This window comes from Canis lupus, chromosome 16 (genome assembly GCF_011100685.1).
Source record: "Canis lupus familiaris isolate Mischka breed German Shepherd chromosome 16, alternate assembly UU_Cfam_GSD_1.0, whole genome shotgun sequence".
Lineage (NCBI taxonomy): Eukaryota > Metazoa > Chordata > Mammalia > Carnivora > Canidae > Canis > Canis lupus.
Window position 1 is genome coordinate 12,558,758 of NC_049237.1, and position 15,767 is coordinate 12,574,524.

Consider the following 15,767-nt stretch of genomic DNA (forward strand, 5'->3'; position numbering starts at 1 on the left):
ACCATCTCTGTGAGCCAATATCTCTTCCAAATTCCCCACCAAGGATTCAAAGAGTACAGGGTTTGCTCTGGTCTGTCAGAACCTTAAAATCCAGAGCCCCCATTTTCCTGGATTGGCCCTAGAAATGCAAGATGCTGCACTGGCGTTAGGGAGGCCTTGCCATAACCTGCCTGGGTACCCAGAGATCCCTCATCTGTCCCAGCCCCACGGGGAGTTACAAACACAAAGCCCCTAAACCTGCTTTGCTTTGCTTCTGCCCTCTTGACATCCAGATATACCACTGGAGCTCTGGCTGGAGCAGGAACAGTGGTGGCTTTTGAGGTAGAAGTGTGACCTGACAATCTTCACATCAGAGGAGTCCCAAAGATGGGGCTGGTGCTTCTGCTTCCTCTGGGTTTAAGTTGAATAGCTATCCATAGGGAAGGGACAGGATGGCATTTCCTACAATGTGGCAGGTCCTTACCTGCTTGATGTAGGGAGTTCAGTAAAAAGATGAGCAAAATGTTCTTTGTCCAGTAGTGAAGTAGTTGGGACTCAGAGAGCTCAGGATTTCTTACAACACAGTGACCCTTTTAAACTCCAGAAGAAATCATTAGTCCCATCTTACATTCCTGAGGTTCTGCTCCCCATTTTGATCTATTGCAAAGAAAAGTCTCTGTGACATCATCCTTTGCCCACTCATTGGGTTGACTCAGGAAGGGAGCATCAAAATGATGACGTGGGAAAGATTGGATGCCAGCAGCTGACCTTCCAGATGCATCTGTCCCCAACTGTTGACCATTTACCCATTCTCTCCCCCTCTTACTCACAGGCTTCTCGAATTGCACATGTCCCAACCCCAGACCTTCTCAGGGGAATCGTCCTTTCCAAGTTCCTGAGCTCATAAGGCATATTGCATACCTAGTGGAGAAGTAATACTCCCTCTCCTTTCTACCTTGGACAATATTTGCATTATTTTCTCCTGGAGTCCTCATGTTTCTATGAAGTGGAACAGTTTTTTAATTTTTCCAAAGCCTTGAAAATTAAATTAGATAATGCACAAATGTACCTCAGTGCCAGGTACAGAAAATTTATTTTTCACATCAAGAAATGGATTGTACTATACAGAAAATTTTGCACCCTCCTCCCTTTTTTTTTAATAATTAAAGAAATTTAGTTGTAAATAAAAATAGTCCTCCTCTCTCTTTTTAAACGTATACGATGCACCATAATATTTTTCCATTTCAACAAACGCACTTCTGCAATAGTACTTTTTAAAAAATGATCACTTAGTATTTCATATTCTAGATTATATAATTATATTCTGATTTATTTATTTCCTATTAAAAGACATTTAAGTTGTTTCAAGTTTTTCATTCTCATAATAGCAGCCGATATAATTTATAATTATGAGAGGTATAAATTATATATATCCTGAGAATCATTTATCTAGTTAAAGACAGTAAAAAAGATTATTAGAAATTTTTAAGGTTATTTGTGGGTGGCTTACATTATATATGAAAGGTGTATATTTTATGTAAGTTAATAAAGTTTATAAGGTTAAAGATAAAAAAGACTGGAACAAAATGTTAATAATTATAAAATTATAATTATATTATAATTATAATTATATAATTAAAAAGTTATAATTATATAATTAAAAAGTTATAAAATTAGGGTGATCTAAATGTATTCTTTATATTTTTCTTTATTTTCCATTTATTTTCCTTCAATGTCCATGTATTACTTTATAACAGAGAAAAGTAACCATTTAAAATGATTTTTAGAACAATATCAGGGCATATTTCATGAACCATACCTTTCGAATCTGTGCCTGAGAGCAGAAGTCCAGTAGGCTGCCTATTACCATCTTGGAGGAAGGACTGGATGAAGGTTCCAGCCTTGGACAAATTCTAAGATCATGCAACTTTTGTCACTTCACCTGCTTTAATCTTTGTTTCCCCAATCCATTTCTCTGTGATCAGCATTAAAGCCCTAAAAACAAAAAAGGACCAGCGTGTCTTGGGGGCAGAACAAGGGAGAACTGGCTCCCATTCCACCACTGGTTTCTGGCAGGGGCCTGGTTTGTGGTCAAAGGTATACTCAGGGTAGTGACCACTGGTGAGTTTAAAGAATATAGACAAACAGGCTTCTACTTCCCACCAGAAATCTTCCTCCCTTTTTTTTTCTAGACAGAGGCAAATATTTCATCCATGTAAGCTGATTATGTACGTACTACCTTCCAAATCTCTAGTTAACACACTTCAATTTTAGTATTACTAATCAATATGAGTACAAATGACTGAGATCTCCTTTTCTTCCACAGCCTTTTACCACTTACAAGCTCACTCTAACTCTCATCACATACATGCAGACTTCCCATCCTCTTGTTCTCCTATACTCCCAGCATAGATCAATATTTTGTGTTATAATTAACGACTGTGATGTTATTTGGAGCTGAATCACAGTTATTTTCCTGCCCAGATTTTTGTTTTCCCTGGAGTTTACATCTTTCTTATTTCTAATATACATAATTTTCTATGTACTTATTTCTAATTCAATTCGATGCTCTTTGTTTATTGTCTAATTTATTCTTAATAATTTCATTCATGGGGCATCTGGGTGGCTCATTCAGTTAAGCATCCAACACTTGATTTCAGCTCAGGTTCATGATCTCAGAGTCATGAGATCAAGCCCCACTCCACATTCATGACTGCTTAAGATTATCTCTCTCCCTCTCCCTCTGCTGCTCCCTTCCTCCCCTCTTCATGTTCTCTCTCCCTTAAAAAAATTAATTAATTGATTAATCAATTAATTAATTTTGTTCACATCAGCTTCAGCTTGATGAACTGTCTACTGGAGCTCTCTGCCTTGCTGCAATTTGGAATGGTTGCTGTGTATGCCATGCCTGGTTTCCATTATATTTATCATCCTGAGATGCTTCTTCATTCCTATCCTGGGAATTCCCTTCATGTCAGTTCTCAAGTCTAGGTCTCTTGTTCTCATATCTTTCTCTTTTCTGGAGGAACACAATAATCCAGTACTTCGAGAGAGAGAGAGAGAGAGAGAGAGAGAGAGAGAGAACAAAAGAGATAAATTTTGTAAGACTTTGTATATGTGAAAGTGTGTGGATTCTACCCTCATACCTGATGGATAGCTTAGCTGGGTATAGGAATATAGATTGGAAATAATTTTCTTTCAGAATTTTGAAAGCACTGTTCCATTGTTTTGTAACTTTCAATGTGATTTTAAGAAGGCCAAAACTTTATGTAATCTCCTTCCCTTTCCCCACCCCAGAAGCTGGCAAGGACTGCTTTATAATCGCAGTGTTGTAAATTTTTAGTTATGTGTTGTGGCCTGAGTTTATTTTCGTCCATCATACTGTGTACTGAATATGTCTTTTTAGTAGGCAAATGGTCATCCTTCAGTTTCTTTGAGTTTCTTTTTCAAACTCCTTTTATTCACATGCTTGATTTCCTGGAGTGGTTCTCTAATTATCTTACCTTTTCTTTCCTATTTACAACGCTTTGTATTTTTGCTCTTTTGCAGGGAGGAAAACACATCACCTTTATGTTCCAAAACTTCAACTGAATTTATTTCTACTATAATACTTTAAGAGCTTTTTTGTTCTCTGAATATTCTTGTTTTATGCATCCTATTCGTGCTTTATGAATGCAAGACTTACTTGCCAAAGATATAAATGAGAGTATGTTTTAAAATTATCATCTCCCAGGATGCAAATGGCTCAGTCAGTTAATTGTCTGCATTCGGCTCAGGTCATGATCTCAGGGTCCTGGGATTGAATCCCACATCAGGCTCTCTGCTCATGGGAGGCTGCTTCTCCCTCTCCGCTCTGCTTGTGCTCTTTCTTGGTCTCTCTTAAATAAATAAATAAATAAAATCTTTTTAAAAAATGATAATCTCCCTACAGTATAAGCTACTTTCATCTGTTTCTTTATTTGGGTCTCTGTCATCTATAGTCCTGTGGTTGTCTGGTGATCCTTGTATATGTAAGGTAGGATCTCAAATGCTTGACTGGTAGTCTGGCTGGTCCTAAGGCTGCATCTCGTTCACTTTGGACTTCATTGCAGCATGATATGCAGGAGTGCCATATAACCCAACTGCAAGGGTCACAATTCACATTGTAGTCTTAATATGGTGTCATGAATTTCAGATATCTTTATGCTTTCCCTAGCATACCTGGGGAAGCCTGAATTTCAGCATCTTTATGCTTTTCCTATCAGGTTGTCATATCCTCCAGAAAAAGACCTTCCAATCTCTTGCCTGAAGAGTAAAGACCTGGCTGGAAGTGTGCTAGAAGCTCAGTTGGAAAGTGAGCTGGATGTTTTAGTGTTCAGTGTGCATATATTAAATGACTCACCCCAGTGTTCAGTATGATATCTTCACGTCAACTGTGCCAATTTCCCTGCAGTATGCAGACCCCGTGTTTTGTCTTTTCTACAGGATAAACTCTGTCTTTGGCCAAGGTGAGGGAAGGACAGTCCCTTGACTGTTTCTAAAAAAGACATTAAGCCTGTTTCAGCTCCACATTTAGTCCTACTTCAAGAACCAATTCCTGATATGTTGTGAGTTTTTCAGTGTAATGCCATTTACCTATTGCTAGCATAGAATACTGATTCCCCAGGCTGGTCAGATCAGTTACCACTGTCCATCTCTGCTCTTTAGCTTTCAAAGTTTTGTTGCAATTGTCTCCTGCTAAGATCTTTTTATCTTGTGATTTATTCTTCTAAAATATATTTTAGTGTCATTTTAGTGGAGTTTCAAGAGGGAGCAAGTATATAATTTGGCATTTTTAACCAGAAGTCAATTTTTTTCTTACTTTGCACAAAAACTCAATACATATTAAAAATATCAAATCTTTGTATTTATTAATTGCCATAAACATTTTTAGTGTGTTTTTAGTTTTGAGCATTTTTGCAGTATCAAAGGTTTTATATTTCTATGGTAAAATTTGTTAAATTTTTTCCCTTGCTATTTCTTTTTTTTCCCCCTTGCTATTTCTTGATCTACTTTTAGACTTATAGAAATCCTTTCTATATCCAATAGATAAGATAAATGACCATCTTTTTAAAAAAATACTTGTATGGTGTTGTTTAGATTTTTAAATTTAACTCTTGAATTAATTTTGGGATTTATTTAGTGTATTGTATGAAGTGAGGCCTCAAATTTATTTTTTTCTCCCTGAAAGCCAATTATCTCAATATCATTTATTGAATAAATAGGAATCAAGACTTTATTCATCATATATTAAGTTCATATATATTATTTACTCATGGGAGACAGAGAGAGAGGCAGAGACATAGGCAGAGGGAGAAGCAGGCTCCCTGCGGGGATCCTGATTCGGGACTTGATCCTAGGACCCTAGGATCACAGCCTGTGCCAAAGGCAGATGCTCAACCACTGAACAACCCAGGTGCCCCTGTAAATGCTAAAGTTAATACATAGTGTGTTGGAACATGTGGGATGTTGTCAGAGAAACTCTTTCAAATCAAATGTAGCAAAAACAAAAATTACCAGGGAGGAGACATCTGAAATAGATTCAACAGCAATACAAGAGCAGTAAGCTTCAAAGTGATCAGTAGATCCAATAGAAGCAAATCCATCCCAGTGGACACGTGTTGTGACATCACATGAAGAGTGCTATGTCTTAGACATTAACCTTTAAATGTTAATGCAAGCCCCTAAAGTAGAGAGAGAGTGTCTACCTTAAGAATTGGAATAGAAGAAATAATGAAGAGAAGTGGAGTGAAAGCTTTGGAGCTCTGTGCAGGTGGCTGTGTACTACCTGCAGGGCTGATTACGTGCCATGGGGCAAGGGGTAACTAAGGCAAAGATGGAGCCTTGGACCAGCCCAAGCACATGGATTCCAACAACACAAAAGAAAACAAGGGATGTAGAAAACAAATCTTAGAGAACCCACCTGCAAGAGATGGGAATGCCAAACAACAGTTTTTGTGTTTTTTTTTTTTTTTTTTTAAAGCCCAATATAACAGCTGTAAGAGAAAACACAAAAGAAAATGTTATAATGTACACCACCTGCTCAGGAAGTACCCACACTTTTCAGAGGGAATAATAAAGTAATGACCATTACTGCTATTTGGTGAGTGCCAAATATGCCCCAGGCATTGGGCTACACATTTATACACATTTAATCTTCATGGCTACTCTCTGGGGAAAGTGCTATTATTTTGTTATATCAAAGAGGACACTGAGGCTTGCAAAAGTTGGGTGACGTGCTTAGGTCACATAACTGATAGGAGGTAGAGCCAGATTTAAATTTGCCATGCTCTTAATCAGTGTCATAGGGCAGTGAGGAACCTGGATGATGAGGGAGGAGACCCTAGCCCTCCTCCTGGTTAACTCTATGACCTTGGGCCCAGATCCCCCATCTATAAAAATAACAGGGGAAGCTGGATATGTATCAAGAAGCTCTTCTCTAAAATGTTGAGTTGGTTTCAAATCAACAGTCCATAATTTATAAGAGAGACATTTAAGTCAGAAGGCACATGTAGAACAGTAGTGAATCATACTAATGCGCAGATTTAAAAAATCCAGGCTTGCCATCATGGTAGCAGATAAATTAATTATGAAATTTAAAAGAATGCTGAAATATACATCAAGGTCACCATAGAAAGTAAGACATACATAGAACAACGAAAGCCTAGAATAGTACTGAGTGCACATACCCTATACACATACTGAGAATGTTCATAAAGGAAGTAGTAGAAATGGAAGGAGTGTATGTAGATCAGTCTCAATCCCTCTCTCTCTCTCTCTCTCTCTCTCTCTCTCATCTGTCTACCAAAAGGATACTAATAAGTAGTTATACCTGGGGCCTTTGGGTGGCTTGGTTGATGAAGCGTGGGACTCTCCGTTTTGGCTTGGGTCGTGGTCTCAGGGTAGTGGGATCCAGGCCTGCAATACTCTGCGCTCAGCTTGGAGTCTGCTGGAGATCTCTCCCACCCCCTCCCCTTCTGTTCCTCTTCCTGCTCATGCTCATACACTCTTTCTTTAAAATAATAAAATCTCGAAGAAAAAAAAAAGAAGCTATACCTAACAAAATGGGGGTGGGGTGGGACAGGAAGGAATAGAAAATGGGATTTGAAGGTGTAAGTATAAAATAATAAGGGAATAATTTATAGATACGTTGTGTGAACCTGAAGGTAGAACATGATCATACCCTGAAGCAAATAAATGAAAAAGAAAATTCATCTTGCTCTTGAACATAAAAGATATGTTGCAATTACAAACAAAGGCAGAAATTCCATGTATCATATTATCCCAATGACATGTCATCATCTCGAAAGACAATAACACGAGCAGAATTAGAAAGGAACGCAGCTATTTAAAATTTTGAAATATTCTCTTAAATAATTTCTCACTTAAGGGATGAATTCCTGCATGCAGCAGCAGAAGGCATTTTTTTTAATAAAAAGGAAGCTCACTACCGTAAGAATTGTTACAAATATATTTTGACAGTATCCAAATTCCATGTAATGAGTAGACGGTTTGTAGATAAGGAGAAAACAGACATTAAATCACACGAATGAGTGCACATCTCTCATAGCTTAATGAAATGCAAATTAACATTTGTTAGGACTTCATTACATGCCTATTAAACTTAAGAAAACCAAATGATAAACACAATGTTGGCAGGTTTTTGTGTGGTTCCTGGCTCAGCACTGGAGGGATGAGAATGAAAAATAATGAATGCCAGCCCTGCCCTTCTGGAACCCAGTAAAATGGACATGGCTGACATGGTGGACTTTGTAGGCACCACCAGAAGGTGTTTAAAGTGATCCTTGAGAGTAAGTTACTGGCAGCGGTTAGTTTGTTAGTACGAGGGCTGAGACATATGTCGCTAGAAGATAAGTGGGAGTTTTGTCTCACTCATCATGGTGTCCTCAATACCATGGCAGCCAGTGCCTACCACATGGCAGATCCTTAATAAATATTTGGTGAATGAGTGAAATGTGCATATGGAATTGTAGCAAAAAATTAAGACACAAGTTCTGTATTAGGTAACTCTGGTTGTACCCATACACAAAGGTTTATATGTTACTTTTTAAAGCTCAAGGGGGTTTTGTAAAGATGTAAGTAGAGCATGTCTCCCTTCTGTGTTTCAAGATATTTAGATTTCATAGTTTTTAAATTAAAAAAGTATTCACGCATACCCCTACCACCACCTGTGTATTCCCACCTTGCGTGGGCAATGGATTCTGTTCTACTTTGAAGCCTTATGGGTCTAGATTTATGGTCTAGATCAGTTGTTCTCAACCGTGGCTGCACAGTAGAATCACCTGGAGCTCTAAGTGCACCCCATACCTGGGCGCACTCTTAGAGAAGCCCACTGATTTGTCTGAAGGTGATGCCCAGGCATCATCCATTCTCATGTCCAGCCAGGGGGCAAAGGCCAATTAGGCAGCAAACTCTTGCATCAACTTCATATTTTCATTATATAGAATGTACTCAGTCTCCCGAGAATAATCCTTTAAGCAATTTTTATGAAATTCTGAGTACAAAAATACCCTTCTAGAATTGTTAGGAAAATGCATTGGAACTAGGTGGATCATGGTGACAAGTGTAATCAGGATGCTGAGGTACCTCTGGGCCACCCTTCCCCAAATGTTAGTGTCATAGGTGGGCAGACAAGGCCAAGCCTTGATAGCCTGTGATCTGATAAGAGAGGGTCATTGGAGGTTGACTTATCAGGCTGCATTTACCTCAAAGGGAAGAAAGTTCTCAAAGTTCTCACAGATGCCAGAGTGAGAAGCCAGGCAGGAGTAAGAAGGATCTGGATGGAAGTGTACACTACTACTGTACCTAGTAGTAGGTACAGTAGGTACAGTAGGTACTGTGTACCTAGTAGTGTACTAGGTAGTGTACACTACTACTACTTGGCCTGATAATTGACCTAAAAACTGTTCTCTCCATGTGATAAAAAGGAGGCTTGAAGGTACAGGTCTGGGGGTGCTGATCATTTTTGAAGACCCAAAGGAATCTGGCAGCCCAGATTTTAGGCTGTGCATCTCTTGGGGGGAGACCTCCACACAGGAACTGTGCTTTTATCCTGGGCTCTGGGGAAGATTCTCTGGGACCAGGGTAGATGATGCTTGCTGAGCTCTGTGCTGTCTCCAAGTCATTTCCCAGGGCTTCCCAGGTTTATATCTCCTAGACTGGCGGTAGCCCTGCTTGTCTCCCCCCAACCACCCCTCCTACCTGTCCAAAGTCTGGCAGAGCTCCTGCGTCTGATGGGAGCATGGCAGGAACTCCCTGTAGGGTGAGACCAGCTGGGTCATGTATTGCCTCTAAATCAAGCTAGGGCTTGGAATGAAAGAAACTCCCCTGGGCCCAGTTTCAGACCCCTGCTAATGAATCTCCTGGGTAACTGCATCCTCTTCTCCCTCCTCCAGGCTGCCCATTCTCCAGGGAGGGACATTTGCTTTTGTGGCACCCTCCCTGTCCATGCTGTCCCTTCCTGCTTGGAAGTGCCCTGAATGGACATTCAATGCCAGTCTGGTGAACACCAGCTCTCCCGAGTTCACTGAAGAATGGCAGAAGAGGATCCGAGAGGTGAGGGGGCCCAAGGGGTGGAGGGGGTAGTGTACACTACTACTACTATGACTACTATTACTACAACTACTACTACTACCACTACTACTTTACATATGTTTGATAATCCTGTCCCTACTCTATTTTTTTCTCCCCTCCTTCCAAAGTCTGCACTTGTAGCTTTGTAAATGAATTTTTTCACTTAAGTTCAACACGTATAGAAAATAACTCTCAAAGCTGAACTTGCTCATGTTACCAGCACCTGGATCAAGAAACAGAACATTAGCAACACCCCAGAAGCCTTGTCGTGCCTCCTCCCAGTCCCCTCTCCTCTGAGGATAACCGCTGACCTGATTCCTAACACCATAGATGCGCTTCGCCTGGTTTTGAACTTTATATAGAGAACCACACAGCACGTACTAGTTTGTATCTGCCTTCTTCATTCAACATGATTTTTCTAAGTCTTCCACATTGTCATATGTAGGGGTAGATACTTCATTCTCTTTTCACTGCATAGTGTTCCATTATATAATTACACGGTAATTTACTTCTCTGCTTACTTATTCTGCTGTTACCCAAACTCTGTTTAAGAGTAACTTCAGTTATGGGCTGTTATAGATAGTGTTGCTAGGGATGTTTGTGTACTTGGTTTTAGGCAAACATATATATATATATTTTTTCATTGAAAATACATGTAGGAGTGGGACTACTGAGTCACAGGGCATGTGTACCAGTCAGGGATCTCCAAAGAAATAGAAGCAATGGGATATATAGAGACACAGACAAGAGGGGGTGTATTGTAGGAATTGGCTCATGTGGCATTGGAAGCCAAGAAGTTCTTGAGCTGTTTGCTAAATACTGGTGGGAAGTCTGGGTTGCCAGTCTTTTTTATAGTAGTCTGGGCCCGGACTTCAGATTAGGCAAAGCTCAAACCAGAAACACTGTCCATTCTAGTTTTTAAAAATATTAAATCCTTGCAGACTCTGGGAAATGTCCAGCGTAGGTGGCCTGCCACCCCTGTGATGGGCCGTATACCCTTGTATCTCCCACCAAAAGCACATGTGCGCATCGCGCAATCTGGACCGTCCAGGGCAAAATAAGTGACCAGATGAGGATGGGGATTATGTTGTCTGTGAGCCTGCATGCGCCTGGTATCAACTCATGGACCCTAGTGACTACATTCAGGTCATACTTCCTCCCTCTCTTTAAGACTTAGGGGCATCGCCACAAATCACAACTATTTGAGATTTAACTAAAAACTCCTGTCCCACAGAAGAAAAATTTCATTAGAGCCCTATTATCCTCTTCCTAGACCAAACTGCTGATCATTGGCCACCGCCCAAGGACCCGTGGAATTATACGGGGGTAGCCCCGGGCATTTATGTGTGCATAGTCAGCCATCTCACGCATGACTCGGCCCATTGGCTGGATTTAGATCTGCTTTACTTCTTCCATCAAGGTTTCTCTGGGGAAGCGTCATATGCTCTTCCAGCATCAACCTCCCTCAGTTGCGCAAGCAGCACCTTTAGCCAAGCTCCAACTACTGCTTTCTGAATCCAGGGACTCACATGGTGAAACTCAAATCTTTGTTGCCAGCGTTAGGTCATCTTGTGAGGTAGTGTCTGGCCCAGGGGAGGTGGGGACTGTCATTTGCCCATGAATCCTATGAACCCCTCCTGTGTCCCTTCCTTTTCTCTGCCTGACTACAATTCTTTCCTTTAATCAGCAGATTTTGTTGATCTGTCCTTCTTTACTTGAATGTCTTTCTGGTCTCACGCAAGAACATGATTGGGGTCTCTGATCCTGGAGTTACTGGGTGCTACTCACTAGTGGTCTAATTCAGTGCAGACTAGTTAGTGATGGTCTGTCAAGGGGAAAGGGGTGGAGTAGCTGCTCCGGAGCACAGCCTCAGCAGAGCCGGAGCACTGGCTTCCACCAGGGTGGGTCCTCATTCAGCACAGACTCTACCACCTTCGCTTCCCATAAATCAGGTAGCGGGGCTGTGAAGGCCATGACCTGTGAGTTTCAGCCCAACCCTCTGCTGTTCTTCCTTTTCTAAAGCAGCCTTTTTACACATACCTATGCTGGGACAGGCCAAAAGTGCGTGTACTTCTGAAATCTGATCCATCTGCTTCCTTTTTGTCTCAGAGTGGACCCCGTGTTAACCAGGCTCTTTAATCATTAAAGAACAATACCATATAGCTCTAGACTAAGACATTCCTAAGAATGTCACTTGTCAAGCTGGCGGGCCCTGGATTTTTGCCAGGTAGAGTGGCCGATCTCGGGATGCTGTGTGTTGTACCACCTTCTCCAAATGAGGCTGTACTTCTTCAGGGAAGCCTAGTTTCACGATACCATCAACAGAATGAATCACAGAACACATGTGGCTTGTGGGTGTTTGTTTATTTGTTTGTTTCTGCTGTCCCCCAGGGAGCCTATATTTGGCTTCATTAAATCCAAATTTTCTCAGACATCAGAAAAGACAAATATCCACCATTTGCTTCGACGTGGATGGAACTGGAGGGTATTATGCTGAGTGAAGTAAGTCAATCGGAGAAGGACAATCATCATATGGTTTCACTCATGTGGAATATAAGAAATAGTGAACAGGATTATAAGGGAAGGGAGGGGAACTGGGTGGGGAAAAATTAGAGAGGGAGACCAACCATGAGAGACTTGTAACTCTGGGAAACATACAAAGGGTTGCAGAAGGGGAGTTGGTTGGGGGGATGGCATAACTGGGTGACAGGCACTAAGGAGGGCACTTGATGGGATGAGCACTGGGTACTCAACATATATGTTGGCAAATTGAATTTAAATTAAAAAATGTAAAAATAAAAAAAAATCCAAATTAAAATCAAGCAAAACACAAGAAGTGGGGTTTCTTTACCTGGCTCTGCTAGATGCCAGGGCAGGATTTCCCTTCCACGCAGACCTGCTGAGCACTGGAATTTCTTCTGCAAGAATCTCTTGCTTTCCTACTATCCAAGAAGAAAGATCTGATAAGTTAGTTTGTCTCTTCTCCTACCGAAGCATTTTGGCTCAAATCTTTCCTGTGTCCTAATGAAGCACCTGCCTCCAGCAATACCATGGCACAACTCACCAACCTTCACCATGTTCAGAACCAGTTACCTTGTGTTTTGAGGACACTGGGCAAGAGTTCGGAAAATAATTTCCCTAGGGCTTGAACAAGTATTAATAGTGAGGGAGGTGTTTAGGGATATGGGTCATGCTGTACCTGCATTAAACATGGGATCCCAAATGTCAGAGACACCGTATTTTCTTTGATATCTTTATTGTTTATTTTTGTGTTTATGATATATGGAGTCCTTTTAAAGCAGGAGTATGAAAACTACGGATCAAATCCAGCCTGAGGTCTGTTTTTTTTTTTTTTTTTTTTTTTTTGTTTTTTAACTGCTCACAAACTAAGAATGTTTGTTTCAAAGGCTGTTCTTAAAAAGAATATGCGATAGAAACCACACATAGCTCACAAAACCTAAAGTAGTTACCATCTAGCTTTTTACAGAAAAAGTTTGCCAACTCCTGCTCTGAGACCCAGGGCCCAGGGTAGGGATTCCTTTGTCCCTAAGACAATAGTCTCCACTATTTTTCCCCACATAGCCTCCAAGAGTCCAACACAGTGAGCCAAATCCAGAGCCTTATCTATGATAGTTGAGCTCCACCTGCTGGCCCAATGTTCTTCACCAGTGCTGTAAGCCAGAGAAAGTTCTTTCAAATTGCAACTTCATTTCATTAATTAGATTGATTGGTTGATTTCTCCAAGCCAGCCTATGGGAATTTAAGGTAGATACCCCGTGTTTATCTGAGTTATATTTGTCCACATACATGTCAGGGATTGAAATCACTGGTGGCCAGCACACCAACTGTATGTCCCTATACTAGCCACCAGTGAAAGTGACACAAATATAGGACCAATAGGAAGGTTTTTACTTGCTAGGCTATAAGTAATGGAGAAGTGAAAGTGAACGGTGGTTCTATTTTAAGGACATGGTGGTAGCAGAAAAAATAAAAAACCAGGAAGGGAAGGCAAGTTCAGTTTTCAACACCTTGGACCAATTATGTCCTTAGATATAAGTGAAATGATATAAAGGATCATATAAAGCAATGATATAAAGGATGAGAAGGATGGATTAAGATTATTTTATTACTACAAGGTACTCACCCTACTCATGAACTGGCACAGTGTTCTTTGAAAGTGGACTTGGTATGTTGTAAACTCTAGGGCAACTCAAAAAAGTGAAAGAAAAGAAAGAAGAAAGAAAGAATAAGAAAGAAAGAAAGAAAGAAAGAAAGAAAGAAAGAAAGAAAGAAAGAAAGAAAGAAAGAAAGAAAGAAAGAAAGAAAGAAAGACAAACATGTCAAGAATGGAAAACAATGGAACCAGATGAAACGGTCAATTAAAACCACAAAAAGAGAGACACCTGGGTGGCTCAGGACGTGATCCCGGGGTCCTGGGATTAAGTCCCACGTCGGACTCCCTGCATGGAGTCTGCTTCTCCCTCTGCCTATGTCTCTGCCTCTCTCTCTCTGTCTCTCATGAATAAATAAAATAAAACCACAACGAGAGTGGAAGACAAAAATAGGGACAAAGAACAAGGTCAACAAATAGAAAACAGTAATAGGCATAGTTGGTATCAACCCAATTATCACTAAGTGGTATCAATAATCACTTTGAGGGCAGCCCCAGTGGCGCAGCGGTTTGGCGCCGCCTACAGCCTGAGGTGTGATCCTGGAGACCTAGGATCGAGTCCCACGAGTCTCTCTCTCTCTCTCTTTCTCTCTGTGTCTCTATGAATAAATAAATAAAATCCTTAAAAAAATAATCACTTTGAATGTCAGTGGATTAAATGTACCAATTAAATGACAGAGAATGCAGTCTAACTATATGTCATCTATAAGAAACCTTCCTTAAATATATAGACATGTAGAGATCGAAAGTAAATGGATGGCAAAAAAATATATCATGCTAACACTAATCAAAGCAAAGTAGAAGTTGCCCTATTACTTTCAGAAAGACCAGATCTTATTTATTTATTTTTAAGATTTTATTTATTTTTTCATGAGAGACACAGAGAGAGGCAGAGACACAGGCAGAGGGGGAAGCAGGCTCCCTGCAGGAAGCCCGATGGGGGACTGGATCCCGGGACTCCAGGATCATGCCCTGAGCCGAAGGCAGGCACTCAACCACTGAGCCACCCAGGCATCCCAAGAACAGACTTTAAAACAAGGAAAGTTAGGAAGGATAAAGCGGAATGTATAACATCCAAACCAAAAGAGGAAAAGTTAGACTTTAAGCAAATTGCATCGGTCCAGTGGATCAGGGGTTGGCAAACTATAGTCCATGGACCAGATCTGGCCTGCTGCTCGTTTTGATATAGCTCACAGGGTAAGAATGATTTTCCATTTTAAATGGTTGAAAAAGAAGAAGAGTACTACTCACGATGTGTCAGAATTATGTGAAATTCTAATTTCAGTATCTACACATGAAATTTCGGTGGAGCACAGCTAGGCTCACTTGTTCACATCTCGTCTGGAAAAGTTTCGACAGAGCCCATATGGCCCATCAAGCCTGAAATATTCACTATCTGGTCCTTTACAGAAAAAAAAAATGCCAACCCTTGCAAGAGAAAGTGGGAGCACGCCAATATGAAGTAGCAAGAGATTTAACCCGCTTCGGAGTGATGGTAGTCGTCCTCATCCTCTCCATGACCAATACTCACTTCTGGAGGCAATTTCCTGAAACCCTTCAAATGAAGTGCAAATGTCCACCAGGGAATTGGAAATCCAGAGCTGGGGAGAGGACCCAGAGCAGGCCTCTCCTTGCCTCGGTTCCCCTGGAGTTTAGCTTTGACTGCACTGGGGAATTGTGGGTCGGGCAGGCGGAGAGGCGGCCGCCTCAGCTAGGTCTGCCGTGCTGGCCGGCTGGGCTGAGGCCACGGTCTCTGCCGGCCTCGAGGCGCCTGAGCTGTCCCTTCTGTCCCCAGCTGCAGGGCGCCATCATGGTCGCTTCCTGTGTCCAGATGCTGGTGGGATTCTCTGGCCTCATTGGGTTTCTCATGCGCTTCATCGGCCCCCTGACCATCACTCCGACCATCACCTTGGTGGCCCTGCCTCTCTTTGATTCTGCGGGTGACAGTGCTGGGGTCCACTGGGGGGTCGCTGCCACGTAAGTACTTTCTGAGGACGGAGTAGCA

General features: G+C 41.3%; 1 protein-coding gene across 2 annotated transcripts in view; it reads left to right on the top strand.

Annotated features, from left to right (window-relative positions):
* Window positions 1-15,767, top strand: part of LOC482707 (solute carrier family 23 member 2-like) — a 38,662-nt gene that overhangs the window by 12,288 nt on the left and 10,607 nt on the right. For both annotated transcript variants that reach the window (XM_038559216.1, XM_038559217.1), the window contains exons 4-5: window positions 9,414-9,573; window positions 15,558-15,739. In XM_038559216.1, coding sequence (XP_038415144.1) covers window positions 9,414-9,573; window positions 15,558-15,739 — 342 coding nt within the window. The remainder of the gene's footprint in view (window positions 1-9,413; window positions 9,574-15,557; window positions 15,740-15,767) is intronic.